Source organism: Clytia hemisphaerica, unplaced genomic scaffold (genome assembly GCF_902728285.1).
Source record: "Clytia hemisphaerica strain Z4C2 unplaced genomic scaffold, Clytia hemisphaerica genome assembly, whole genome shotgun sequence".
NCBI classification, from domain to species: Eukaryota; Metazoa; Cnidaria; class Hydrozoa; order Leptothecata; family Clytiidae; genus Clytia; species Clytia hemisphaerica.
Genome location: NW_027103674.1, coordinates 2,863,629 through 2,891,053, shown reverse-complemented (window position 1 = coordinate 2,891,053; position 27,425 = coordinate 2,863,629). Strand labels below are relative to the sequence as shown.

At 34.3% G+C, this 27,425-nt stretch overlaps 2 protein-coding genes across 2 annotated transcripts; both read left to right on the top strand.

The window, feature by feature from the left end:
* The first annotated feature begins 2,171 nt into the window (after positions 1-2,171).
* On the top strand, positions 2,172-4,785 carry LOC136803526 (uncharacterized). The gene is made up of 2 exons (XM_067060268.1): positions 2,172-2,523; positions 3,027-4,785. The coding sequence occupies exons 1-2, from the start codon at positions 2,289-2,291 to the stop codon at positions 4,472-4,474; spliced, it is 1,683 nt and encodes a 560-aa protein (XP_066916369.1). The 5' UTR covers positions 2,172-2,288; the 3' UTR covers positions 4,475-4,785.
* Positions 4,786-5,950: 1,165 nt separating this feature from the next.
* On the top strand, positions 5,951-20,398 carry LOC136803528 (pumilio homolog 3-like). Its single transcript, XM_067060272.1, has 18 exons — positions 5,951-6,226; positions 6,683-6,803; positions 7,119-7,194; positions 7,631-7,724; positions 8,474-8,540; positions 8,788-8,857; positions 9,188-9,292; positions 10,952-11,055; positions 11,540-11,615; positions 12,142-12,240; positions 12,450-12,503; positions 13,221-13,301; positions 14,356-14,498; positions 14,974-15,119; positions 17,916-18,058; positions 18,548-18,638; positions 19,283-19,382; positions 20,203-20,398. The coding sequence occupies exons 1-18, from the start codon at positions 6,028-6,030 to the stop codon at positions 20,324-20,326; spliced, it is 1,893 nt and encodes a 630-aa protein (XP_066916373.1). The 5' UTR covers positions 5,951-6,027; the 3' UTR covers positions 20,327-20,398.
* The last annotated feature ends 7,027 nt before the right edge of the window (positions 20,399-27,425 follow it).

Here is a 27,425-nt window from a genome sequence, read left to right as displayed (position 1 = left end):
CGAATGCGCTAGAAATAGCTCACAAAAATCGGCAATAATATAATTTTTGAGCAAAGGAAACGTCATCAAAACAAAAAGTCCGACGAATTTACAGACTCTCCGACTCAATTTTACTCAATTTTCAGGAGTCGGTCGGGAGGTCAGGACCTCCTTTCACTTTATCGATATTACACGAATGGCAGTGTGCGCTAAATTATTTTGGTTTTGATTTCAAGCAAAGGTCTTAGCAACAGGGGCTGTGTAGAAAAATCTAAACATAGAATTAAATAAAAATACCGAGATCATCGTATAGAGCACTAAAAAAATACCCCCTTTCTATGTTTTAGTTTGTTTTACCTTCGATTATAACTGAAAATATCTTCAAATAACCTTTGTCTGCTATAATCTTTGCCCGTTCCAATTCTTAGATAATGAATAAGAGAGGTGCGCTTAAGCTGTGCTCGTGGGGGATAAATTTATGTTTACTTCTCTTGTATATTTTACTGGTATTTATCAAATAAAAAGGATGTTGACAAAATATGCACGGCGCTGACAAAATGTGCACAGCAATGTCAATTCAACGTCCGTTAAAGAAAATAATTAGTAAATAGCTCTTTTTATCGTTAAATTTAGAAATACGAACAAAAAAAGAATCAAATTAGATATTTGTTTCCTATCTAGATTATATTACCATTAGAATACGGTAAATTTTTACGAAAAATATTTGCGGGATGGCGGTATGCCCAATCGCGCCCACGGGAAATTTCCAATTTTTAATTATAAGGAAATCAGGTAAACCAGATCACCGCGTGGATAAAAAATGTACGGAATGAAACCTGACAGAAGTTTATTCAACCAGATTTTTTCAGATGAAGCTATAAGAGGTTCATTACTTGGGGATTTTAAAACCTACATAAGCAAAAACGGAAAGGGTAAATGCAAGACGGAAGGTTTGATTGTGTTGATCAGGTATGTTTTTATTCTATCCGAACTAATATTATAAAAGACCAAGGAGGCCCTGAATGGTCCGGCTACGCGAAACGAAGATATTTGTGATTGCCGCCTTAGGAAAGTATTTTACAATGTTTCTGACTTTCCTAAGGCACAGATGTTAGGCGCAAGCAAAATTTGGTAATGTAAATTCCAACCTAATTTAGAGCACTTCCAAATTGTTTGTGGTTGTAAAATTTCGTGGGGAATTTCCCTTGTGTGCCAAGTATTTTGTCACTGATTGTAGACCTTTTGTTAGGCATAATATCAGGTTGAATAGTTAAAAACTCCAGCATCACGACAAATAAAAATGAAGGCATAAATTAGTAAAATGCTTGCTGAATAGTTTCTTATCTTTGTTTTGTTGCTGGAGTTTTTGAAAATATTATTCAGCATGACCTCATTCCTAGCAAAAGGTTTAATCAGGAACTGAGTTTGACTAGGCCTCCCCCAGGGGCTGCAGTGAGACATGAATGAGCCTTTTTTCTGTTATGAATACATGAGTTTGATCTTTTCAGTGCACGAATTTGTGAATTGAGATATCAGCGTAAACATGAAAATAAGTTTTTTCATGCGTGAATTTGTGAATCCAGATTTTTAGCCTGAAAATGAAAAGCCAATTATTGTCTAAATCTCAAAAAGAAGTTCAAAAAATAAGCAACCTAAATCTGTAAAAATTTTCTTGGTTGCTTCACCACCATAAACTAATAATGACTCATTTATTTATCCTTGCAAAGAAGTTATCCAATATCAAAAAATAAATTTTCTATCCTGATAACTTTTTGATGAAAACTTATGTAATAATAAAAGGGCAATTCTAGATTAAGCCAAAGCATTGTTTTATGCAAAAACACTCCTTTGTCTAGTTCTTTAGATTTTTGAGATTGTCAAGCAATTTCAGTTAATGAAAATGCTTTTCTTGTGATATTTTTTTAAGCACAATACAATAAAAACACATTTAAAATTACAATATTTATTAAAATTAAAATATTTATTTAACTGCCTTTGGGGATAATGATGATAAGTCATAGGCAAAGGAGCATGTTATGCAGAGTTTGTTTGGAACTAAGCTGATTAATGGTTTCTGCTGGTTTCTGCTGGTTTCTGACAAAATTTTATATCTGTAGCTTAAAACTTTCACTAAGTATAGTAATTTTGCCATTGGATTGCCAAACAATGAATGACCTTGCTATTTTCTTTTTAGAGCTCTTGTGAAAAATGGAATGTAGTTACAGACAGGTAGAATTCTTAAAATATTGATTAATACAAAATAATTGCACTCCTGGCGCAATGGTCGTTTGGATTTTTGATGAAGTACCATGAAATTCATTTGTGCATGGCTGTTTAGGCGGCGTAGAAAATGGAGAAGAGCGTCAATGCCTTTGTTTGTAGTTGGTGTGGTGTTTTTACTTCTAATGTACTCCTGGCTGACCTTGCATCCAGAGAAATTTGGGAATACCAGAAAAGTACCTATACAAACAGAATTAGTGAAAAAAATGCACCAAGAAATACATTACTTAAAGAAAAATATAAAGGATATTCAATACTTTGGAGGTATAATTATCTTCTTTCTTAATTTGTTTTTATAATGATTTACTTTAGGGTTCAGCCACTTTGGAGCTTTAAACTTAAAATTTTGACCCCCCCCCCCCCTTAAAAATAGAAAAGGTTTTGATGCAGTACTTTTAAATGACTTATTTTACTGAATTCTGACCCTTAATCTACCAATCCATTGTTTTGAATTTGCTGAAATTAAAGGTTTTATATGAAGTGTTCCCGTTTCATATCAGACACATATTTCATATTGGGACAGTGTCTGCCTATTGTTATGTTATGCTGATATATAAGCAAAAAATGTTTTTCTCTTCCTCTTTTTGACCAATCTTACTCCACATCCATGTCAATCCAATGTGAAAAAGCTTGTGAATTAAAATTGATGAGTAAGCAAACGATATAACTCTTATATTTAAAAACAAAACCTTTAATGCGAACAAGAATGTTTCCAGTTAAAATCCCTAAATATTTTTTTTATCTTTCTTTCTTTTTAAAATTTCAAGAATACGATGAAAACCCTTCAGCTGAAAGTTTCTTTGGAGTATTAACTGAGACACTACACAGTACCTTTCCAAACAAGCCAGAATCCACAGCATCAACACTGAACACAACAACACAAAAGAAGAGGAAGCCAGATATGACGTTGTTCAAATCAGATTTTACTTTTGCGAAGAGAAACAATACAGATTCAAACAAATTCCTTTTTATTTTGGGTCATTATGAACAGCTTGGTAAAACTGTTATCAACTTCATGCAGGCTGGTCTATTAGCTCACCATCTCAATCAAAACTTGGTTGTCCCATTTGTACGGAATTCTCGATTTTGTGGTTTGGTATCAGGATGGATTGGCAACCCCCGTCGTAAAACAAGGGAATTCTTACCAATCGATAATTATTTCCAATTAAATTCATTTCAAAGGATATTCAGGCAAAATAAGTTTTCTAAGTTAGTTCGTTTTGAAGATTTCCATCAACAGTGCTTCAGATCGACCATTGTTTATTTTATTTATGCTGGATCAAAATCTGAATTGAGGCGTTATTTCAAATTATCTGACAAAGAATATGTCCAGCTTGAAAAGAAGCTTCGTGCTTCATCAGGTATTTCAGACTGTTTGAATATTGAAGAGCGTGTACAAAGTGGAAAAAGAATTGATGTCAAATTTGTGAAAGCAATTTGTGTTGATGCTGAAATCATAACAAGTATAGATCAATTGAAGGCGATTGTGGGAAATTTAAATTGTGTGACTCTTTTTCTGTGGCGAGGAATTGGTTACCAAAGAACGCACTATAATTTAACACTCTCCAATCCCTATGATCATTATCTATCGCAAGTCTCGTTGAGTAATGGTGTTTTAAAGGATGCAGCTCAATTTGTGACCGATTCAATGCACAACAAGCCCTTCATTGGTATACAAATAAGATCAGAGCGTCAACTATCGTGGTACAGTTTAGAGAAATTCAAACATTGTCTTGATATTGTTGTAAAAGTTGCTTCAATCTTCATTTACCGTAAGAAAATCAAACACGTTTTCATCTCTTCGGACCTCGAAAAACATGGCTCAGACCAGATGTCCATTTTACTCAACCAGACTGTTTTAAATGAAGCCAAAGGTTATATGTCATCTTCGTTTGCAAAGCTATCTTCAGTTCACTACTACCTCCCAGACAAACGGCGTGGTCTGGTACACAATGATGCTGGCTTTGTGGCATTGACCCAGATGGAGATTTTATCTCGATCAAGACATCTCATCACACTTGGTGCAGGTACATTTCAAAGTTGGGTTAAAGCCAATTTCAAGAAAAATAAATCACGCCACCATCACAAGAGAAAAGAGAAAGCATGGAGCATCACAAGGGTATGTTCAGTGGAAATGAAAAATAATAAAGATCAAAAGAAGAGCAAAAGTCAATCAATAAGGCCTCTTGCTGATTCTCAGAAGATGCCAGGATAAACGTGCATTGGCCGTTTTCAAAAGACCTGGTACTTTATATGCTCCAAAGCAAAATGATGCTAGTTTTTTAATTTATTCTTAATGAAGTTTTTTTTTTGAGAGTAAAAGAGTGGAATAGCCTATCTGTCATAACCCTTTTTTTGTTTTAAAGCAATCAATATCGACAACTTCTGAACAGTTTTTGTTGGATTTTTATTATTATTCCAAGCAGTTCCAATGCATTTTTTTATCAATAAAATGGTACTTTATTCTTGAGTAGGCGAGTATTTTTGGATTGAAATAACACTCAACAAAATGTAAACAGTATATTATATACAATGCAGTATACAGATTTTTTTCTCGTCAGAAGTTTAAAAAAGAAGCTTATAGTCGATCAAAATTTTGTATTATTCAAATGAGACTCAACTTTTTTAAAGATAAGCAGCTGTTTTTACAGTAAATATTTTTGAGGCTTTTCCAGCAACTCAACTCTGGGATCTAAAATATCCAATGATATCTGAAATATCCAAGGATTAAATTATTTTATGGGTCTTCAAGACTCAAAAATTAAAAAGGATACCCACTTCTTTTTAAATTTTAAGGGTTTGACACCTTGCGTTTGGTACTGTATTGTATTGAAAAAATTATTTATTAAATTAGTTCTTTTTTTTTTATTGACCTTTCTCCAGATTTTTATGGATTTTTTTTAGTTGTATTGTAAACAGATGCATTTTAGAGAAAGTAAACACACTTTATTGTACAGTTTATATTTTTTTCTTTTATTGGGCTTTTCCAGAGAAAAATTGTGTGTTAACAATATCAGTTTTATTTAAAACTTAAAAATGCTCAATATATCGTCATGTGAACAGGGAAAAAAACTTTTAACCACGTGGATATCCAGCCCTTCTGATGTGTATTATATCCCTGGGTATCCAATATCCTCAACATTTCAATGCAATTTTGTTTTTTTAGAAAAGCCCTTTCTTTTAGTAGCCGTAATATTTATAATTAGATTTTTATAGATTTTTGAACAATAACAAACCATGTCTGATCTTGTTTTCGTTTTTTTTTGATTTTTTTATTCGTACCAGAGTCAAAAAGCTAAGGTTTTTCTATGTTTCCTTGTGTTGTTTGTTTGTTTGGTTTAATTTTACTTGAAAATTCATCAGGCCATCTTACTCTAGTTTCTTTTGTTGAGAAATAAAAATAATCTGATAATGTAAATGATTCTGCTCTTATTCCTACCTTATTGGAACTAATTTTTGCGGTAACTAATATTCGCGGTCGCGCATTTCGTGTGTTTAAATTTTCGCGTTTTGCCCTTTTTTGGGCAAATTTCTTTCAAATTTCATCAAATTTTTCGATAAAATTGGAAAAAATTGTATTCCGCTAAAATTAATTCCCGTGAAAATTAGTTCCAATAAGATATTTATTGAATTCATCCTGATACTTTATACACTTCCGACATTTATCCTTATTGTTATACATTTCTTTAGAAAGAACACTGAAATACAATAAAATTTACCACTAGTGCTAGTAACACTCAAAAAAAGAAAAATAGATACATATCAAGAATGGCTAAACCAAAAGGAAAACAAGGAAAAGTTGCAACCAATAAGAAAGGTGGACCTTCTTCAAAGCAGAATCCAAATTTCAAAGCTAAGAATAAGAAAGGTGGTGCTGGTTTTGGTGGCAAAGGGAAACAATTCAAAAAGAAAAGTCAACTAAAAGGAAGTAAAGAGTTTAATAAGAAAGACACAGATACAAAGAAAGGTTTGTATGATTGATTGATTGATTGATTGATTGATTGATTGATTGATTGATTGATTGATTGATTGATTGATTGATTGATTGATTGATTGATTGATTGATTGATTGATTGATTGATTGATTGATTGATTGATTGATTGATTGATTGATTGATTGATTGATTTCATTTTGGTCTCAAGTTATATTGTTTATTTCTTTTTGATTCCTGTTAATTGCACCAAAAAGAACTTCTGACTAGTCAAAAAATCAATTTGAGACCTGTGTATTCGCTTGCTGGAAGTCTGTCTGATTATTGATAAAACCAGACAAAATATTTTAAATCCTTAAAGTATAGAGTCTTTTGGAGAATTTATTTTGACAAAGAAGCAATTCTTAAACTTTGATTAACTTTGGGCTTTGATTTTAACTATTCCCGTGATGAAAATTAGGAATTTTTAATTTTTTAATTTTCACCTTCAGCCCCAGTAGAAGATAAGAAGCGAAAAATCGAAGCTGACACAGTGGAACAAATCAAAAAGAAGAAAAAAGAAAAATCAGAGATCGTCACCAAGATGATGGGAATATACGAAAAATTGAGACGGTTAGAAATTCTGTTTGTTATAAATGTTTTGGCTTATTAAAAACCTCGGCCAAAAAAGAATTGAGATTGAAATTATTAGCATGGTTGCAAAAATCTCAAGTCAGAGAAAACAATAATCAGAATCCTTTTTTTCAGGCTTAAATCTCAAAAAGTTAAAGAACATCCAAAGTCTTCCAAAAAATTTTGATGTTATAGAAAAAGACGTGTCTTATGTCTTATGCAGTTTTATTGGTATGGGGGGGGTCACTGTCAGGGGGCTATGTATTTATCATTTTCTTGGATTTACACTCTTCCATTTACATTTCTATCCTTCAGGAAAGATGTTACAGCTGAAGAGAAAACAAAGTTGATCGACGAGGCTGTCATAGTTGCTGAAGGCAAAGAAAACGAGGTATGAAATTCTGATAGTTTGGAAACCTGGCGACGAAATCCTGTTTGCTGAATCCGATCTTCCTTTTTTGATAGTAATGGCTTCAGCAACGGTTAGGTCAGAGAAGACCAAGCACAGTTTTCTGTACTCGTATTTTGATGGGCTTAGAAATCTCGAGAAAGCAATTATTTTATGCGCACTTTTGGTCTGGATACCATCTTTTTGGGTATTTTAATACCGTGTTGTACTAAAAAGATTTTAAAGTTTTTTTTGGGTATACCACCACGTCACTAAATATCATGATGTCCAAGATTTTAGTACCGGAACCCCCCCCCCTCCCCCACCCTATTATGCGTAGTAACTCAGGGAATTTCGTCAAGGCAAAAGACAAAGGATGTTTCAGAGATGAAAATACAAACAAAATATCAAAATCTAGTTTTTTTTCTATCTTGAATAGGTTGTATTTAAACACAGTACAGTTCGCGTCCTTGAAATGTGTGTCAAATATGGAAAGAACGAACAGAGAGAAAAGATATTCAAAATTTTCAAAGGTTCGGGTCTTTTTTGTAATGTTTTTTTCTTCAATGTTTTTAATGCTCGATTTTTCATGACAGCTAGTAGTCAATCTTAAAGAATGTAATTTTTAATGGAAGTTAATTATATCATCAATGGTCGAGTGCATATCGATCGAACACGCCGGGTTTGCATTGAAAGTCGTGATACACGCGAATTGGTGGAATGTTAGCTTTATACGTTACAAAGTTATGTTTTTGCCAATGAAGTAAAAGCCAGAAGGATAGGGCTAGAAGCGAACCTTTAACCTTTCTCAGGCAAGAAAAAGTGAAGCCTTAGAATATACGCCGTATTTTTGACGACGGATTGAATTTAGCGGTTTCTTTTGTTTTCGAGAAGTATGTTTTTTGAAATCTAGCAGAGAATTTTATTTTCAATCTGGAATTTGTGTAAAAACCGTGCGGGCTGCTCAAGGCCACGCAACTTAGGTAGAATTTAGCGGCTTCAAATCTTACCTAGGAGATTAGTTTTTTACGGGTTAAAAGACAATCCCTTCTATCTTACCTAAAGAATATCCTTGAAAAATTTCATCAACCTGTGACTATCGGAAAAAAAGTTACAGCCAAAGTTGTATTTTTTGGATTTTTTTCATGATTGATTAAGTAGTGCGATTTAATGAACACGTCCTTCTCTTCTAGCCCTTCGGGCTTATACTTCATTGGTTTTTGCACGAATTACAGATAGAAATTTTAAGTTTTCAAATTTATTTCTCTTCTTTTTTCTCTAGATAACCTGGTTACTTTGCTCACATCAAAATACGCGAAATTTTTGGTCGAAAAATTCATAGAATATGGGTTTGTTAAATACTGTTGTGTTATTTTTTCTAGGAAATGTAATATATTTTATGGATACATAAGGATTTTCGATTTATTCTTGATATAATGACATGTTTAATTCTCTTAAATTAAAATGGTCATTTGAAATATTTTATGAAATTTGGTATATTTTGTGAAATTAATACACAATGTTTTCCCAGCTAAAGACGTTATTTTGAAACTGTCCCTAAGTTATTTTCAATCACCTCATTCATCTCCCGTTCAGGTCAAAAGAACAAAGGAAGAAGATAGTGGAATCATTTTATGGAAAAGTCAAAAAACTGATCAAGGATAAGGTTTGTTTTAAATGAAAGGGAATGTAAGGGGGTAACGGACTCTTTGTCAGTTTTTTTTCTTTCAAAGTTATATGTATGAGCTTTTTCATATAAACGTATCATTTTTTCAGCTCAAACCAATCTTATTCATGATATCTTACTAGTCAGAAAATGCCTTAAATAAACTTGAAAATTTTAAGAAAAACTGAAAAAAAAATCCGCCGTTTTGATGAACAGTTTCTCTTCACTTGAATAGACTGACGTTGACATCCTAAACTTTAATCTTACGGTGTGTATTAAATGGCCACGTATACTACAGTTTCGTATTGTAACATTTTTTCTCTTTTACAGAGGGCTGGTTCAATCCTAGAAGAAATTTACTGTAAATATGCCAACGCTTCACAAAGAGCAGCTTTAGTAGAGGAATTTTACGGACCAGAATTTGCTGTTTTCAAGGTTAGTTTAAAACTTAAAAAGGGTTCACGTTAATTTAATCCTTTTTCAAAACTTAAAATTTTTGCAAAGTTGTAAAATAAATCGTTGGAAACCAAAGCAGATTTTGCAGGCGCGGAATTATCATTTGTCTGTACACAGACGACTAATTTCAAAATTCATTGCCGTAGAAAGTGTCTTGTCTGTCTTTTCTCATTTGAGACTTTTCAAACCGACCGATGCGATGGAGAGGGGAGCCGACGAGAGAAATGTTGCTATTTATAAATCATATTTCATCGCAGAGGTCTCCGTACGGGAATATTTTATTGGACCTACCCCGGTGGGGTGGAGGTCCTATAAATTAACCTTTGTCCGTTCGTCCGTTCGTTCGTTATTAGCTTTCCTCGTGATTGGCTCATTAGTTTTTTCTGATTTTTTGCACAAAGATGTGTAACTATAAACCCTTGAATGTGACGGAGCCCGATTTTCGAAAAAAAAAAATTTTGGGCAAATTTGGGCCAAAAAACGGCTAAAAAAAGGGTTTTTTGGACTTTGTGAAAAATTGGATCGTTAACTTTTTCTGATTTTTTGCATGAAAGTAGGGTACCATCATAGGTAAAAGATGGCTCAAGTAGAATTTTTCAAAAAAATTTTGTTGGCTCAAAAAACGCATGTTTATCTATAAGAATCACTATTGATAAGCATACATCAATGTTCCTAGCCAAATTACTCAATCTTTAGATGAGATAGATGTTTTTTTGCTCACAAAGTCTTGAATATGAAAGAATATTTCAAGGGCATGAAATTTTGGTTTTTAAACGTTTTTTTTTTAATAAGAAACAAACGACTAATTTTAATAGATCGTCACTATTTGTGTTCTGAATGATTGTTTAATGGTCACGCTCACGTAGATATCAATTATATATGTGTTAAATGCATAACTAGGTAGGTCCATAAAAGTATATCACTTGTTAAACATACAATTCGCAGAGAATGTACTATGAAGCGATAAACGCGAGATACACTGTGGTACAGAGTAATTTATCATTAGTCCATGATAAATGTCACAGAAATACCAAAAACGACCTCCTTTGCTTTACAGAGCATGTAAACTTTTTTTAAACAAAATAAATAACAACACCCCCCCCCCCTTTGGACACAGCGTGAGCACACATAATGCGGAATCCTTTCGTTCATTCTGCTTTGTCGGTATAGAGATACTTCTCTAGAAAATCTTTAAAGTATGGTGTTGTCGAACAGTCTGTTACTCTAGGACCATTGGGAACCAGCTCAGCCCTGTATGGAGCTCAGAATAAGCTTAACTAAGGCTCCAGTAAAGCGCTGTAAGCTTACAGCGTAAGCCCGGGCGGCTCTGTAGGCCTAAAAACCGGTTTTCTGGCAAAACTACTGTTCCCAGCCGGTTCTAAACCCTCTAAATCGCTTTAGCAGCATGAAAACATGCTAAAGAATCCTGCATTGTAACACGCATGCGTAATTTGTCCTTCTTTAAACCACATGTAGTTAATTCCCGTGATAAACAAAGAGGAATGAATTGGTCGGGGTTGTGGACGGCGAAATATGTCGTTTTTTATGAAATTTGTCGTTCTTTTGTCTATGCAGGATTCTTTAGATAAACCCCCTCCGAATGGACAAAAAGTAACAATGCTTTTATTTCACCGATAGGTTGCTTCTGGTCGCACGTTGGAAGACATCCTGGAAAATGATCCCGATAAAAAAGAGAAGATCATGAAACACATGAAAGAATCGCTAACGTTATTATGTCAAAAGTAAGAATTATACTTTCCCGGTGATGATAATTGTGGCTCTTGTGATTCTTTCTAAAGAAAACTAAACTAAAGGATGTGAATTATTATCACTTCCCTCAATCTGTGATGGTAATGGTGAATCCTGCCAACGTTAGCGACCTTCTATACGCTTTTCTTAATCAGATTTAGCAGTTGAGTCGTCCATATTGTACGTACACAAAGATTTTCCAAATACTTGACATCTCTCCCCTCCCCCTTTTACGTAGGGAACAAAAGAAATGACGTCATTGAAACAATAGACACAAGCTTCTGCGTATGTAATATGTGGATAAGGCAGAGAAGCTTTGTAAAAAAAGCTAAATGTTACAGATCTAGTTTGTACAAACTATTGTTGGCCCTGATCAATCATCACATCATCAATATTACTATGTAGCGCTTATTATAAACAAACATTGAATTTATGGTGGTTTTTTGTTCTCTAAATGAAACATTTTGTCGATTTCAGAGATGTATTGGGACTGAGTGTTGTCCACAGAGCGCTGTTAGATTTTTTCAAATACGCAAACACGACACAGAAAAGTGTAAGTATGAATAAATGACATCTGAAAACTAGAGTTGACGCTCTCTATTTCGACGTTCTACTATTCGATAATGATGAAAGTCGCCGTCAGCAAAAAACTCTAAGAAACAACGCTCTGCTATTCGATCCCTTATTCAATGAAAATGAAATTTCTACTGAAAATTGGATTTGAGAGTGTCAACTGTAGATTTAAGCAGTCTCAAAGAAGCTCTTCTTTTTAAAAGTCTTCGGAAAAAAACAGAGATGTAATTCTTTGCACAAATATAGTTTTCTATCGTCAATATTTCTCATGTCGAATCTTTTCTTAGCTTGGTTAATTTAGGGTCCCGAATTGAGAAAGAATGCTACAGTTTGTAGAACCATGCAGCAAAGAAAAATTCATCATAAGTTTTGGAGTTTTTATTTGCACTAAAATCAAACTAAATCATTTGGATAATTTCTTATTCGCCCTTCTTCTGTGTTGCCTTATTAGTTCATACATGGTTATAGTAAGAACTCATCGTTTCATTTGCTTTTTACTCTCACAGGAAATAGTGGAGATCTTGAAAACCAATCTAGTGCACGTTCTACATACAAAAGATGGCAGCAAAGTAGCGATGAATTGCATTTGGTTGGCTAGCACCAAGGTATGTTTCATCGATTTCCCACCGGCTGCGCGTACTAAAATGGTCTCTCCATTCGTTCTGAATAGAGTAGCTTTTCACGAGCTGGACATACTTTAGATTGTATGACTGACCGAAAACGGTGGACGCACTCTCAAAGATATTAATATGTTCATCCGTTCGTCTGAGTGTAAAGAAAGTTAAATGTTATTCTATTTTCATTACATCATCAGGATCGTAAAGCAATCACCAAATCTTTCAAAACATTCGTCATGAAAATATGCAAGGTAAGTGAATATAATGAAGGGTTTAGCTGTTATACCGGGTTACAACCCTTTCTTTTTTTCATCATTGTAAAAATTATTTTTGACTTGAAAATCTTTGAAAATCTATTGAAAAACCGCATTCAAAAGATTATTTTTATAAATAAAAAAGAATTCGGTAAAAAATTACATTATTTCGGACACAGTTCGTCTTCAAACCATTTTATTAGCGAGTTTATGTATCGGAAGATATCGAGGGCGACGGTAAGCGACGCAAAACAAATTCGATAGTTGATGTACGGCTCTATATCGTATCGTATCGATATAGTATTGATTTTTTTAACCGTCTTCGAGCAAAGTGGACGGTGATTTTGACTACAGGTCAACTTTGCTTTTTACCGTCTCCTTCGATTTATCTCGAACACATAAATTCGCTGTTTTTTGGATCACCAGAACGTTGTTTCATATTCGAACTAAAGTACCATTTCCCGACAGCCTTTGAATTGTATACTAAGGGGAACTACTAAGGTAGTACTCGACAAGTTTTAGACGTTCTTTTGATTTCGTAATTACAAAGTCAGCTCTGTGTAGTATTAGATTCAGACCAAAAAAAAGTGACTTTGCTTTTGTCGAGTTTAAATCAGCGTGTCCTTAGGAAGGTTCTGCGAATCATAACAACCTCTTCACAAAACGAACTCATCTTTTCTCAACAAATTTTATCCCATTGATTGTATTTTACAGGAAGAATTTGGTCACAAAGTCATGTTTTCCCTGTTTGATGTGATGGACGACACAGTTTTACTGAAGAAAGCTCTCTTCCCTGTAAGTTCATTCACTCCTTTGATCAAAAATTTTTTTTTTACTGTACTATCTTTCTGTACTAGCATTCTCCCTCGATTTTAGTGTCTTTTTGTCTCTCTGTTTACTTATGCTGTCGTTAGTCTATGTGCTGGTAGACAAACATGAAACACGCTTTTTTATAAAAACAATTAAATTTTGGCTCAGACTGGGCTGTTATTAATTTTTTGAAATTTTCAGGACTAAATGCTCTTACATTCACAATCTTAGCAAATCTCTGTTAATCTTAGCAATATCTGAAATCTGAGGCTCAGATTGTTCTTGATTTGTTCTTAGGTTTTGCCCGATTTCCAGCCTCGTGTTTTTATGAAATTGTTCTTATAAAAAAAGGATTTACTTAAGGACAGAGAAATCCAGAAAGTTTTAGGGTTTGTTTGAAACCTGCCACATGAACAATATAGAAAAACCTTCGGTAAGTGAAGTATGTCTGCGAGCGAAATTGGTTTCCTCCAGAAGGCTCCTTTCTTTTTCCTCTCTCTTTCTTCCTGGATTTCTCCCCTTATCCTTGATCCTTCTCTTAACGGCTGAGCATCAAGCAGAGAGGCATCTATTTTTGTACTAAGCACAGTCTTTAGTATGACCCGATCAGGATTGAACCAACTTTGCGCATCATAGCCGAATGCTCTACCTTTGCACTTCACGGTCGTTTAAACTATTTGTAAAGCATTTAAGTCTTTTAAGTCCTGCCGGTAGTGAGTATGTTTGTATAGACATGATAGTAAACTACCATCCAATACTGCATTCACTTTATGAATAAGATTCAAAACCAGGACACAAAAACTAACCATGTATTGATAAAAAGTTTGTTTTGTGCAAATTGTAGCTTGAAAAATCGCTGTGCTTGAAAAATAAGCCTTATCAGTTTGGTCGTAGGTATAGGCTTGCAACACTTATTTCTTCATTTCGACAAATTTCATTTTTCCATTGCGTTCTAAATCTAGATTTTTCGATTTTTCTATAGATTTTTTTTGATTCTCTTCATCAGCAACAAAACTTCCTTTATCTTTCTCTTCTCTAGGAAATTTTGATTAACATAGAAGAACTGATGGTGGATCAGTATGGCCGTAAAGTGTTGCTTTATATCTTGAAACCACGTAACAGTTCCAACTTTCTTCCCGAAGTTCAAAAGTTACTGGAACAGGCTGATGACAACAAATACAGGTAGAGTATTGTGATGGCTAAGTCACCTTTCGGTTGATAACCCGGGCTGGTTTTTATAGGCCGGTTGACGCTCTTTTATTCGACGTTCTACTATACGATATGCTAAATTATCCGATAATATTGAAAGTCATCGTCAACAAGAAACTCTCATAGGAGATGCTCTTTTATTCGATACAATTCAATTCCGCTTGAAGCTCGTTTAGAGAGCGTCAGATGTATTGCTAATTTTAATTTATAGCGAGCAATGTGGACAAAAGAATTGGCATTAAAAAAAGGCACAAAAATTGAGCATTTACATTTTCGTTTATAGTTTACAAATTCTAGCTTGAAAAATCGTTTTTATTTTAATTTCCATCATGTGTGTAGGTGTAACAAAGTTACATAATTAAAAACTTGTTTTCTTTTTCTTGGAAAATCTGTAGTAATTTTACAATTAGGTAGAAGAATACCATTACCTTTTTTTTTAACATTTCAGTAAAAAAGACAGTTCAGTGCGACAAGGAGAGTTGCGTGATATCCTGTTACCCAATCTCTTGGCGTGTCTCACGCAGAATGCTAAAGATATCATGCTAAACAAGAGCACAGTCGTTGTTTTCCTGGCTGCCCTAGAAGTATCCAAAGGTATGTTGTTAAAATTGTGATCTGAAAAAAAACAATTGAGTCTTTTCGAACTCTGGGACATTATTAAAACATAATAGCAAGGTTAAATACGGGTTTATTTTGACCGTAAAGTGCGATACCGTACACTTGCGCCAAAGCAAACCATTCAAGTGAAATCTTATGTACAGGCCTACGATATCGCATTGAACGGTCTAAATAAATACTTTGCTTAACCTCGCAATTACAATTTAAAAACCCGAAAAGTTAAGAACGTGTGACGTTTTCACGTTCCTCTATTGAAAAAAATCATTTTAGGGTATTGTCTTTGAAGTTCACACCATTGCATATATACCAGAGGTTTTAAATTATGCTGCATTTTATGCATAATTTTGATGTCATCAGAGTTTCATTCAGTAGAAAACAAAGTTGAAAGTTTTAAAATCATTACATATGACGCCGTTGGCTTGCGATCTCACACTTAAGACTAAATTCTTAATTAGTCTTAGGAAGGCTCCGTTGGAATGAGATCTTCTTTTTGTTAGACTGGAGTCGTTTATAATGCGTGTAATACAGTAGTATAGGCGTTATATGATATTACGATTATTGTTACGGGATTTAAAAACAATTCAAAACTCTCGGCAAACTCTCAAAACAAAATCAACTCAAATGAAAAACTTTTAACAAACAAATCCACACACATTTTTTTTCAAGTATTTTTTTTGAGAGGGGAAAAATTATAATTGCAATATTGACACTTTTCTTTTGTTTGGAGTTAGTGCACAAAGGTTTCTAGACGACTAAAATTGTTCCCTTAATTACTTTTTGCTTTATTTCTACCATATCTGAATTATAGTAGTATCTTTTTGTTAGAATCTGTAACATTTTGTTTAGGCCATTTGGTGATTTCTTTTTTAGGCACTTTATTTGTTCTTATTATTTTCTCCTTCTTTCTTAAAATTCAACCTTGCCAGTCTCATTTTTTGGCACTTTTGAGCCTCGTTTTTCTTGTTAAATTATTCCTATATAATCATCTGAGAACTTTCAAAATTTTCAACCCAATACGTCACTTAAACAATAGAAAAAGTGACGTATTGGGTGGAACAAAAAGAGAAAAGTTGCATAATTTCGTAAAGAATAAAAAGAGTATATTATTTTTGAACCCTGTGTGAATCAAATGGTTTGGCCTTCAAGTTGATGTAAAGCAACACAGAAAATAACCTTTTCATCTGTTGACTTAAAGCATGAACATATAAACGACTGGATATCCATCTCCTTTGTCTTTGTCTTTAAAGTGAAAGCTCTTCCCGCATCAGCCTTCATCATAATTCTAATAACAACAAGATATGAAATTGGATACCGAGTGATTGTTGTACCTTTTCGTCGTGTAATAATATTTGAATCTGTTTGAATAAGAGAGTTGATTTGGGTACTGTATGTGTTTGTACAAACTTTATACTTATCGATAAAAAAGTAGTTTCGGTTTTACTACAGCAGTGTTGCAGTCGACTTTTAACGTACCAAACCAAATTATGAACGAAGCACACAGCTAAGTTGATCGTGAACGAACGATCCACGAAGAAAATCGAAAACTGAAACAAGAAAATGCTGAATTGAGAGCGAAATATGAAAAAGAGACTTTGGAAAACAAAATCAAAATTCTTGAGATGCAGAACGAGATACAAACACTCAAACATAATAGTGAAATCGCTAAATTGAAGGCGAAACAGGAGAAAAACTTTTAAAGACTGAATTCAAGCAAATGCAAGAAATGCAATCTGCTCAAAATATGGTCCAAAAACAAGTTCAGGAACCGTTTCCCGATTTTTCGATGGAGCTAAAAACTTTTTGGTGAATTACAAAACAGGGGATGGAGATTTTTTCGGTGAAAATTTATACAAATTGTGGTATGAAGATATGTCACGTTCGATGGAGAATCGATCAAAAGTTTGTTTTGATTCGTAAGGACGTGAAAAAGTATCACGAAAATTTGTATTTTGTATCCAAATCAAAAGGATTTTTTGAATCAGACAATTCTTTAATAGTTGAAAGATTATATGAAAGATTACACATGAATGCAAACATCCTTCTTCTTCATCCAACTGGTGGACGCAAATGTTTGAAGATGGTATTTGATTGCGGCGGTGGCACTTACATTTTGTTCTGTTGCAACGCCATTCCAAGAGAATTATATTTTGGAAATTCTTATCCTGTTACTGTCGTTGCTCAGTTGAAATAGAGAGGGACCTTGCTCATGATAAATGGCAGTAAATTTATGTAAATTCTCTGATTAAATATATGATTACTCCCTAGGGATTGTTTATTGATAGCTGTTCCAATCTTAGTGATTTTTCAAACATTTTTGTACCCTAAAATTATAAATGAAAATCAAAAGTAGGGTGATTTTATGATAACGATTTCATTGTATGCTGTGTTCACAAGATTACGAGAAATTTACATTTCTATGCTTTTAAAAAAAGTCTTTTTCAAATTCAAACATTGATATCCTAAATTCTCTTTCTTCACTCCCCAATGATACCTTGCGTAAAGGGGGACCATTAAGATTCTTTAGATGGATAAAGTCGATATTTTACGTGGACGGGCGAGTAATGGAAGACTTTTGAATGGTATTCGATCGTTTTTACGGGCTACATGGCTATCTATGAGTTGGAACAGAACATTGGAAGGAGCGGGATTCTAACCAAAAGCACACTCCGGTTTTAAGGCGCTGGTGCTTTGACCACTCGGCCAATGTTCCCTTTTTCCAGAAATCTTCTGCTCGCAATAAAAATATTATCTCATTTTTATATTGATATTCAGATTCGAAACAAACGACAATGCTGATGGAAAAAGTGGCCTCCATTTTTGCAAAGCCCTTGAAAGAGAAGACTGACCTTGAAAACGAAAGTGAAAGTGAAGAAGAAAAAGAAGCAGAAGAAGGCGACGTCCAAAAAGAAGAAAAAGTAAGTCACGTGATAGTACTAAACAACTTCTCGACCAATGAACTGTTGAAATTTTCGTCCAATCTCTTCAAAGCACTCTGGAACCGTGCACTTTTCCTTAAAATATTCGAACTGCAATGAATGGGCAGCAACTTCACTGTACTTCTTTTTCCTAATCGATGAATTTCCAGGGTGTTTTTCTAACAAGAAGATTTTCTTCGATAATCTTTTTATTAGGGTTCAACCTGCAGTGTCTGTGAAGTCCTTGTGACAGTTGAGTTGAGCAAAAAGAAACTTAGTGAAAATGACATGAAAGTTTTTCTCTCCTCAGAGTCCGAAAGCAGACTATTCAAACACTTTCTTTCTTTGCCCTTTACCTCAAATATTCAAACGGTAACGAATGAGCGGCCAGTTAACTTTCCCTATGATATGGAACGAATTTTAAGGGCGTTTCTCCGACGGGAAGATTTTTGTCGATGATTTTTAACATTATACTTTTCCTCTGCTCAGGGTCCGAAAGCAGATCACCCGGTGGTGGATGCATGTGGACATTGGTGTTTGAAGTCGGTGATTAAACAAGATAAAAAGAGACAAGAAAATGGTAATATTATACGGAGACCCTTCTCTTCTATGAATGAACTATCTAATAATTACACCCATTGGGATGCTCGTGCGTCAAATTACCAATGCTAGATGCAAGCTACGTAGGGAGAATTTGCCTTTTTGATTAACTATGTACAATAATACCCCAAGTTAATAATTCACCAACCTAGTCCCCGTGTATCCAAGGCTTTATTTACGTTACTGATTGACACCAGAGAGTACCCTGGTATAGGCTGATGCACTTCTCAAAACAATACGTCATGAAAAAATCTTACGTTACAAGGTTTCACTGCAGTGCAATGTCTTCGAAAAAAGAAGAGCAAATGAAATCTTACGTTCTGTTTTTGAATTACGTAATCTTCCGCGTACGATAAATAGACAATGTCAGGGTATCATCTGGCGTTAGCATCAAGAAGCCGATCATACGCAGGGGACGAGGTTGGGTGGACGCTATCATGGTTCCCCCACTCTTTTTTATTCAATTTTCCAAAATCACCCTGGAGGGATTGAGATTTTCAAGTGGGTCATTTGTCCTAAGCATTGTGGGGCTGAGTTTTTCAGCCGAGGGTTCGAATTTCACGTACTAATTGAATTCAAACAAGCAAATTTTTTACATGACGTCAACATTGTTGATTTCTACAGGCTACGGCACTTTATTTTCGACAATCTTATGCAACCACGTGACCGAAGGAGGCTTTTCTGATTGGGCGACGGAAAATCGTGGTGCTTTTGTCTTGGTCAGGTAATTGTTTTACGTTTTTTTATATTTTGTGGCGGTGCGTCTGTCATTCCAAATAAATATTTGACTGAATTATTTTTTTTGAGTCATCAAAACTTTGAACCATGAAAAAAATTATTTCAAAATGTCTAAATGAAAAGCTGATGTCGCTGTCAGGAAAATATGGTGAAGGTTTAGCCATTTCTGACCATTTTTGACCAAATTAGGGTGTCGAAATTTTTAAAATGCCCCATTTACGTAATTTACATTTTCATGATCTTTCATATAAAAGAGTCGAAATATATATATATTCTAGTGGTTCTAGAACCCATAAGGAACCCCTGTACCAAATTTCAGTAACATATTTTTTTGAGATAATTCTACTAGAGGGCTTTTTCATGTTCTGTAAAATATTTTACGAAAAATTAAATTCAGATTTTATGACATCGTTAAATGATGGGTTCTTCTTGCGAGTTTTGCAAGTCCTCCCTTGCCTTTTGGGAAACCCATTGCTGAGCCTTTGTATGCTTGTGGTGTTCTTACTTGAGAAAAATTTGATATGATGATGATCTATACGTTTTTTATAAGAACATCCAAAGTTTTTCAAACCATCGGATGTTCTTAACTTTTTGAGTCTAACTTAGCCTTTAAAAAGTTCGATTAATTTCACCGTTTTGTGAATATTTTTTTGCAATTTCTTAAGAAATTGGGTTATTTACTTGTTCTTAATATTTTATTCATTGAAGCCTACAGTTTGCCCTTATAAAAAAACGTGTATACCAAATGCCTTGGATAGACTTACGCATCTTCTGTCATTTGTATACAACTTTTCGTTTTATTTTAGTTTGTTGGAAAGTGGAATACAATCTGTCACAGATCGAGTCAAAGCCGATCTCAAGTTCGTTGAGAAAGACAAATTGGACAAAGAACTGAAAGGGATCGAGCTCCTTTTGAAACTCATTGGCTGAGATGTACCCGCCGTGTTTTTATGTCTTTTTATAACTTTTGGATCATGGAAATATATATTTTTCAAAAAACAAGATATTAAAAAAACCTCCAGTTTTTCCTTGTATCGACAATGTTTTCTTTTTAACACAGTCAGCTTTCTCTCTAACAAAAACCATTGTATTTCGAAGTATCACGTCATGCTTCTTTAAAGGTTTTGTTTTTAAATAAGAGTGGTATCGTTTGCTTACTCATCAATTTTAATTCACAAGCTTTTTGGACCTACCCCGGTGGAGGTCCTATAAATTAACCTTTGTCCGTTCGTTCGTTCGTTCGTTCGTTATTAGCTTTCCTCATGATTGGCTCGTTAGTTTTTTCTGATTTTTTGAAGGAAAGTAAGGTACCATCATAGGTAAAAGATGGTTCAAGCAGATTTTTGCAAACAAATTTTGTTGGCTCAAAAAACGCATGTTTATCTATAAGAATCGCTATTAATAAGCATACATCAATGTTCTTAAAATTACTGAATTTTTTGATGAGATATGTTTTTTTGCTCTCGAAGTTTTGAATATGAAAGAATATTTCAAGAGCATGAAATTTTGGTTTCTAAACATGTTTTTTTATAAGAAACAAACAACTAATTTTAATAGATCGTCACTATTTGTGTTCTGAATGATTGTTTAATGGTCAAGCTTATGTAGATATCAATTATATATGTGTTAAATGCATAACCAGGTAGGTCCATAAAAGTATCACTTGTTCACATTGGATTGACACGGATGTGAAGCAAGATTGGTGGATTGGTTAGAAAGATGAAATGAAAAATATTGTTTTGCTTACATCAGCATAATATAAAATAGCAAGACACTGTTCTGATATGAAATATGTGTCTGATTCTTGTGGTGATGTCTTTGAAAATTTTTTGATATGCGCTTTTTTAAATATTTTTGTTCTAAGTTCGATAAACGCGGGCGTATAAATTAAACGCCGGCGTTTGATTGAGTGTACTCACTAGAGATCTTATGGTTTTAGACGCGCGCGTATAAAGTTATACGCCGGCGTTTAGTATTAAACGCCACTTTTTCAACAAGTGAGTACCAAGCTTAAGTGGACTTCATCATCTCTCTTAAATGCAAAGAAAATCAGGAAGTAAGCCGGTCGCGTAAGGTCTGATGACTTTCTGCATTTAAATTTTTGAATGAAACATTAAAATTCAAATTTGGTGGGGTTTGGTGGTTTATGGTTAATCCGCCAAAATTTTCCAAGTTTGAAAATAATTTAATGTCCATTTTGTTGAAACCGGGAACGAAATTTTTGCCAAATTTTCCAGTGACACAGAGGGTTGTTTTTATAGTACGATGTGAGGATAAAATTGGAGCCAAATAAATTTTTCTCTTTTTTTTGGTTTTCTCTTGTCGGTTCCGGCGTTCTGGCAAAACTGCCCATAGTTACTGCCTGACCGCTATCCATAACTCTACAGATGCGTTTCGCTTCGATAGCGTGTTACTACATGGAGAAATCACAGCGTCGAAGATCGAAAGACTGACCGACCTGACTGACAGAACAATTTGATTTGAATGAATAAGTTAGTTAGTTTTTATAGTGAGGTGAGTACTGCTTTGAAATATACATCTGTTTGCTCCCTAAAATTTGCTGTTAAGCTCTAAACCCCAGGTTGACTTAGCTCAGTCATATCAATCTAAACTGAAAGGTTGTGGTTGTTATCCATAATAGACCTTTTTTCAAAGAGGCCACCCTGTTGAATAATTATGTAGTCCAGCAGAAAAACAATGATAAAACCATGCATAATTATTACAATATGCATGATACAGTAATTATGCATGGCTCTATCATTGTATTTATGGCTGGACTACATAATTATTCAACAGGACATCCTCTTTCAGTGAGGCTGGAACTTCGATTTTTGAGGATTACAATTTTACCAGCTTTTTAGCAATTTTTGCCTCGCTAACCCAAATCTCGCAACCTCTTTACCTTAAAGGAAGATCGAAATTAGAGTTTTTCAGCGCTTCGAAAAAAACGCAAAGCAAAAATGTTTTCATTTTCACAGGCAGTAATTATGCATGGCTCTATCATTGTATTTATGGCTGGACTACATAATTATTCAACAGGACATCCTCTTTCAGTGAGGCTGGAACTTCGATTTTTGAGGATTACAATTTTACCAGCTTTTTAGCAATTTTTGCCTCGCTAACCCAAATCTCGCAACCTCTTTACCTTAAAGGAAGATCGAAATTAGAGTTTTTCAGCGCTTCGAAAAAAACGCAAAGCAAAAATGTTTTCATTTTCACAGGATCGATTCTCAGCAAAAAAATACATCTTTTGGTCTTTGGGTTTGTTTCTGACATTTTTCCTTCGAAGAATATTGATCACTTTCCTTTTCCCCTCGAGCGTGCGAGAAAAAAATGATTAGCTCGCATTCTCGCGCGGGCGAATAAAGATGAGGCGGCAATCTTGCACTGAGGGTGCTACTTAGTTTCCGCCCTATTTTGCGCCCACAATAGAATGGTCCAAATACGGGGGTACTCCAAATGATAAACGATGTCCTTCTGTAAGTGTTTATTTTCTAAGAGATACAAATAGTATATTGAATATTATTAACTTATTTATTTAAGTATTTTTGAGCCCAAATTTAAATATCTTGTTATATAAAAAACAAATGATAGCAGTTCTGTTTTTCCTCGAACCCCCGGAAAAGTTTTTTTGCCGACTTAGCCATTTTACAAATTTCGGAAAAGAACTCCGATAGGAATTCCGATACATAACCCGATTGGTTCATTTCGGAACGGCTTCAAGAAAGTCATAATGGCAGATAATTTTAAAAGTTTCTGAGGAAATGTGTGTAATTTTATCGATGTTGATGGCTTGTTGATTCTTTAAAGAAAAAAGATAACAGGTATAGCTTTTTCTAATCCTGGAATATTGAGGTTCCAGCTACACTGTCTTTGAAAAAAGGTCTATACCGTCAAATGCTCTAAAAAACCAGCTAACTTGCCTTGGCTTGGGGGGCGATTGGTCAAAACATGGGACTATTGCAGGCCCTATTTTAGAAAGGCAAGGCAGCGTCCGTTGGTGGTCAAAAAGGCGGTTAGTGTAAAACGCAGGTCACAGGTCACAGGTCGCAGGTCACAGGTCACAGGTCAGTGATGACAGGTTAACTCTAATCAATGTCATTGCAGAGGAAAATGTTTGGAAAACACAAAGAATTATCAAAAACATAATTCTCAAGCAATTTCATCCATATAAAACCATTTCAAACATCAAAATTTAACCATGTGCTTTTATCGATCTTTCGCGGTTTGCGCCGTGTATAACGCAGACCAGAAATATTTGAAACGATATTATACGTATAACAGGTATATTACATATTGTAATGTTTGTAATGTTATATGATGGTTACATATAATAAAACAAATCGCTCTAAAACTACCCTCTCAGAGAACTCACGAGCTTCTGATTGGTGGAATTTTATATCCAGCCATATTGTTATCATCACATTCGGCATGCTGAATATTTTTGGTGTTTTTCTCTTGTAAGACATGATATTTTGTAATTCTGTCAATATTTTTGTCAAAAATTGTCATTAAGTCATTAAAATGACAATTGAATAATTAATTAGTTTCATCCTTCTAAAACCACTCTCTTAGGGACCTCACAAGCTTCTGATTGGTGCCGTTTTATATCCATTCACACTATCTACATCACATTCTGTATTATAAATATTTTTCGTTTTTTTGTCTGTTCTTGCATCATATTTTATTATTCTGTTAATATTTTTGTCAAAAATTGTCATTAAGACATTTAAATAATAACTGAATAATTAATTAGTTCCATCCTTCTAAAACCACTCTCTTAGGGTCCTTGCAAGCTTCTGTTTGGTACTATATTATATCCATTCACACCATCCACATCACATTTTGTATAATAAATATTTTTCGTGCTTTTGTCTTGCTAGGCATCATATTTTATGATTTTGTCATTATTTTTGTAAGTAAGTGTCACTATGTCAAAATAGGTTGTTATTCTATTCAATTGTCATTTTATAATATCTAAATAGCATGTATTACTTTTTTGTAATTTAATGCGCTATGTATTGATGTTATGTTATGTATATGTTATGATCTTATTTTTTTTTCCGGTCTGCACTTTGTTGACCTGTGACCTGTGACCTGCGACCTGTGACCTGCGTTTTACACTAATCGTCAAAAAGGGCACTTTTTTCAGTGTTTTTCCACAAAAAAGGCTGTTTTTACCAATATTTTAGTAATTTCAGGAGGGGCAGCGTCCGATAACCGGACGCTAAAAGGGCATGAAAAATGGCCTGTATTGATATCTGGCCTGTATTTTCACTTACTGTTAAATCTCTTTGACAACAAATTTTATTTGGTAACTCCACCAAGTTTATCAATCATATCATACTTTCTGTCATACCGTGAGTAGTCCTAAATAATCCGACAGCCCTGCCTAAATCCGATGCGCGATGCCGATGCGCGATGCCGATGGGGTCTTATCTTTCAAAGATACAAACTGAAATAAAAACAAACCTTTCGCTGTGACGCAATGAATATGAAAAAGTGACAATTAAACTGAGAGATTTGTTACACTGAACCAATTCACGTGCGTTTGGTTTGGGAACGCGAAACACGAACGCGAACTACCCATGTCTAAACTTTTCAATATATCTCCAGAACTAACAGATTTTTTTAAATTCTGTAAAAAGGTCTAAGTTCCTGAATAGTTTTACTATGTTCTGTGAAAAAATCATAACCATCAATCAAATACTTGTTCATCTATTTAAGATTGAAGACAAAAATTTGCAAAGAAAAATAAACCTTGAGCACAAAAAATGCTTTTTAAACACTTTTTTCCACCGAAAAACAAATAACTTTTATAGACTTGCCTTCCCCAAATATTGAAGAAGCCTCTACCAATTAAAGTAAATGAGATAAGATAAGATCTTGTTTTAGGATGAGAATTATTTTCGTGTCAGTTCACTTGGAAATTTTTTCATCCAATCAGATAACGTAATTTCACTTTCGCTTTCTCTAGTCCAATAAAGACGTGGGCGGGATTTGAGTCATGTGACATCTCTATTGAAAAACCTGTGCAGAATAAAATAGAAATACAGAGGGTCACACTACTGGGGCTAGGCTGGAAATTTTTGGTTTGCTGTCACCGACCGACCCTACCTCGAAACCTGTCGACCCAAAAAAGTTTTTTTCCTTCAAAAACTTCAAACAATAAAAAATCAAAACTTGTATCTTGTTTGTCTCAAGCATAAGAATCGTAAATTCCCTGCTAGCACTTCTGTTTTTTATTCAAAATTACCTAAATGTAAACAAACTGTTAACCCTTCCATGGACGAAAATTTCACAAATCGCCTAAATAAAAAAAAATTCCGACCGACCAACCCACCTCCAAAATCTAGGGTCAGGTGACGGCAAACCAATCATTTTTTAAGCCCAGTCTGGCTACAGGAAATGGAAGCAAACAATTTTAAGGCCAATATTTTTTGGTTTTTCTGAAGGACAAAAGGCATAGGAATAGACAGGCAGCTGACGACATCTAAAATCTGGACGATTTTGGGACAAACGTCGAGTTGATTTTTCTTGTTCCCATATATCTACTGATCCTAAAAATTTTACTCGGCGTCCGAAAATTTATTTAACGGACATATCCGGTAGTAATTTGTCAAATGATGACGTCACCACCAAAAGTGAAAATTTGATTTCAAAAGTTAAGACTTAGATTTGACATTTTGGTCAATCATGACCCTCTCACCCCCTAAAAGTGTCAAATTTCAACGTCATCAAATCGAAAAACAATTTGCACCATTAGAACTCTCGTCAAAAACTATATAGAAGACAATTAAATGGGTATATTCGATTTCTCAGCCTAACTCGAGAAAATTGAGATCCTAATTCCTTATAAAATGAGGCATTTTTTCAAAAATGACGTCATAGAAGAGCTACGGACCTCAATAACTTTTCATTTTCAAATTTTTACTTGTTAAGATTGATGTGATTGAAATCTGCATCAAAAAACGCTTCAAATGGTATATATAACTTTGAAATTTTGCAACATCAATTTTTCACTTTTGCTTGTGACGTCATCAATTAATAAATTATTCTCGGACACGTCCGGTAAAGATTTTTAAACACACCGAGTAAATTTTTCTGACTCTCTAAACTATAAAGATTTCAAAATAAGTGCTCAATATTTGTCCCTCAAATTTTCACTTATTCACTTTTTTTGATGTCATCAGCTGCCTGTCTAGAAGCTTTACCGAAGACGGCATAAGGCTGGAACTATCTATTTAAAAGATATGGACAAAAAAAGGCACTTTTTTGGGTGATAATTAAGATTTTACTTAGAAACTTTAATTCTCTTACCCCGCCCCACGCTGCCTTGATATGAGCAAGGGAACCATGTTGGCCATCCCTACTGAAAATTTCAGATCAAAACAAACAAGGAGAATTCCTCAATGAAAATTGGAAAAAGCTGCTTTTTGACTGTTTCTGATCCTAAAGTGCTATTTTTTGGTAAAAGCTATGCAATTTATGTTGGGATTTCTAGAAAGCTTACCCATTCATTGTCAATATATTTTTCATTTGAAAGTTAATTGCTTCATGGAATAAAAAGATATAGTCAAATCTTGTAGGGTCATATTTCAAAAAAATTTTGCCAAAATCGATTTTCGCATTTCGCCATTTTACCCTACGCAAATGTACGTGATGTTTTTCCAGATAGTCCCAAGTTGGAGCAGTTGACTATATCGAGCGATCGGTCGTTTTAAAGGCTCGATAATATCGATGTCATTGCGATGTTCAATCGATGCTTGATGGTAATTGGTTTTGATCGATAGTTCATCGATGATAATCAATTACCATACGTTGGTCTAATCTCGACATTCCTCTTCTAATTTCGACACCCTTCGTCAATTTTGATCTGTAAATCTTGTACTTGAAATAATTCTACCTTCACGATATTGCCTTGATCATCAGTGGATAGTATTGATATTATTACTATCCTTTTATTTTCATTTCTGGAACTTTTGCCAGAAAAAGGTAACTCTATTCACATATCAAATTTGAAAGATCT